This window comes from Otolemur garnettii, unplaced genomic scaffold (assembly GCF_000181295.1).
Source record: "Otolemur garnettii isolate 467f Iridium unplaced genomic scaffold, OtoGar3 scaffold00010, whole genome shotgun sequence".
Lineage (NCBI taxonomy): Eukaryota > Metazoa > Chordata > Mammalia > Primates > Galagidae > Otolemur > Otolemur garnettii.
The window spans coordinates 34348693-34350324 of NW_003852405.1; the positions used below are offsets into that span (position 1 = coordinate 34348693).

The 1632-nt window shown below is 38.8% G+C and overlaps 1 protein-coding gene across 1 annotated transcript in view; it reads left to right on the plus strand.

Moving 5' to 3' along the window:
• Positions 1-1632, plus strand: part of LRRC40 (leucine rich repeat containing 40) — a 27874-nt gene that overhangs the window by 20312 nt on the left and 5930 nt on the right. Inside the window, 1 exon segment of the mRNA XM_023509887.1 lies at positions 211-254. Within this exon segment, the coding sequence (XP_023365655.1) occupies positions 211-254 (44 nt within the window).

Consider the following 1632-nt stretch of genomic DNA (forward strand, 5'->3'; position numbering starts at 1 on the left):
CCTTGTCAGAGGTGGATTGCTCCCCTCTGGGGTGGCAGTTACATTGGCAAAACCGTAAAACCATGTTTTAGTTCATTAGTAATGGAATGGAGGGAATGACTCCATGTCCGCGTTGCTGCTATCTTATTTCTTTTTGTCCAAACTTGTGGGGGGTGGCCAGGTGCAGTGGCTCACACCTGTGATCATAGCACCTTGGAAGGCCTGGCTCAGGAGCAGGAGACCAGCCTGAGCAAGAGTGTGACCCTGTCTCTAAAAATAGTTGATGTTGGGCTCGGCAATTGTAACCCAGCTACTCGGGAAGCTGAAGCAAGAGGATCACTTGAGCCCAAGAGTTTGAGGTTACTGTGAGCAATGACGCCACATCACTCTACCCAGGGTGCGGGAGTGAGACTGAAACAAAACAAACACATACAAAAAAACCAAACTTGTGTGTGTGTTCATTAGCCTCTGTGTGTAGCTGTACTTGGAAGTTTGTAATTAAGTGACCAAAATCTGCCTTTATTTCTGATATCAGTAATAGAAACTAGCAATGGGTTATTTAACACAACTTCATACCGACAATAATTAAAGAAATGTACAGGGAAAAGTATAGGTTGTATTGTAGAAAGTATGACCGTAGGTTTGACTTCTGAACACAAAAAGTAGGTTTAAAGAAAATCATTAATTTGTAATAGGTGGTCATCTAGTTGGATAATTTTCTCACAAATATTTTCTATTCTTAGTAGTTATACGGCCTCTAAAATCCCTCTCTTCTTGTTAATCTCTTTTCTAGCATTGCTCTCAGATCCTACCAATAGTAAATGAGATTCAGTTTCTTGCCAAGTTTCACTGTAAGAGCTAAAAAAAAAAAAAAAAGACATTGTATAAGTTGAAATTCTAAACTTAGAACAGAAATGGACTTGCTTAAAGCTCCAAGTTTCTAAATATATAGAATCTCTTTAACTTTGTTTCTTTTTTTTTAATAGTTTTTCAATTCTCAGAGTAGAATTTCATTTCTGTGTATTAAGACATATGTATTGGCTGGGTGTGGTGGCTCATGCCCATAATCCTAGCACTCTGGGAGGCTAAGGCAGGTGGATTGCCTGAGCTCCCCGGCTCGAGACCAGCCTGAGCAAGATCGAGACGAGACCCCACTTCTAAAAACAGCTGGGTGTTGTGGTGGGCGTCTTTAGTCCCAGCTACTCAGGAGACTGAGGCAACACAATCACTGGAGCCCAAAAGTTTGAGGTTGTTGTGAGCTATGATGCCATGGCACTCTACTGAGGGTAACAAAGTGAGACTCTGTCTCAAAAAAAAAAAAAGACATAATAATAAAAGACATAATACCAATACAATATTTCAAGTGGTATTATAGATGTGAAGTATTGCTGAACCCAGTTTGAAGAAATTAAGGGACTAATTTACCATGGTTACCTTGTAAACACTATTAAACCTATGACAAAAGAGTCGATTGCATCATCAACTGGTTATTTATTGGTATTATTAGGATTTGGCAAACTAGCCTAATATTTGAGGAAACTGACTAATTCAGAATTCTCAGAATTGAGTCTTAGAGATCAGATCAAGATTGACTAGCTGATCTATGTAATTTTTTTTCCTGCTAAACATTTTAATTCTAAATTAAACTTGTAA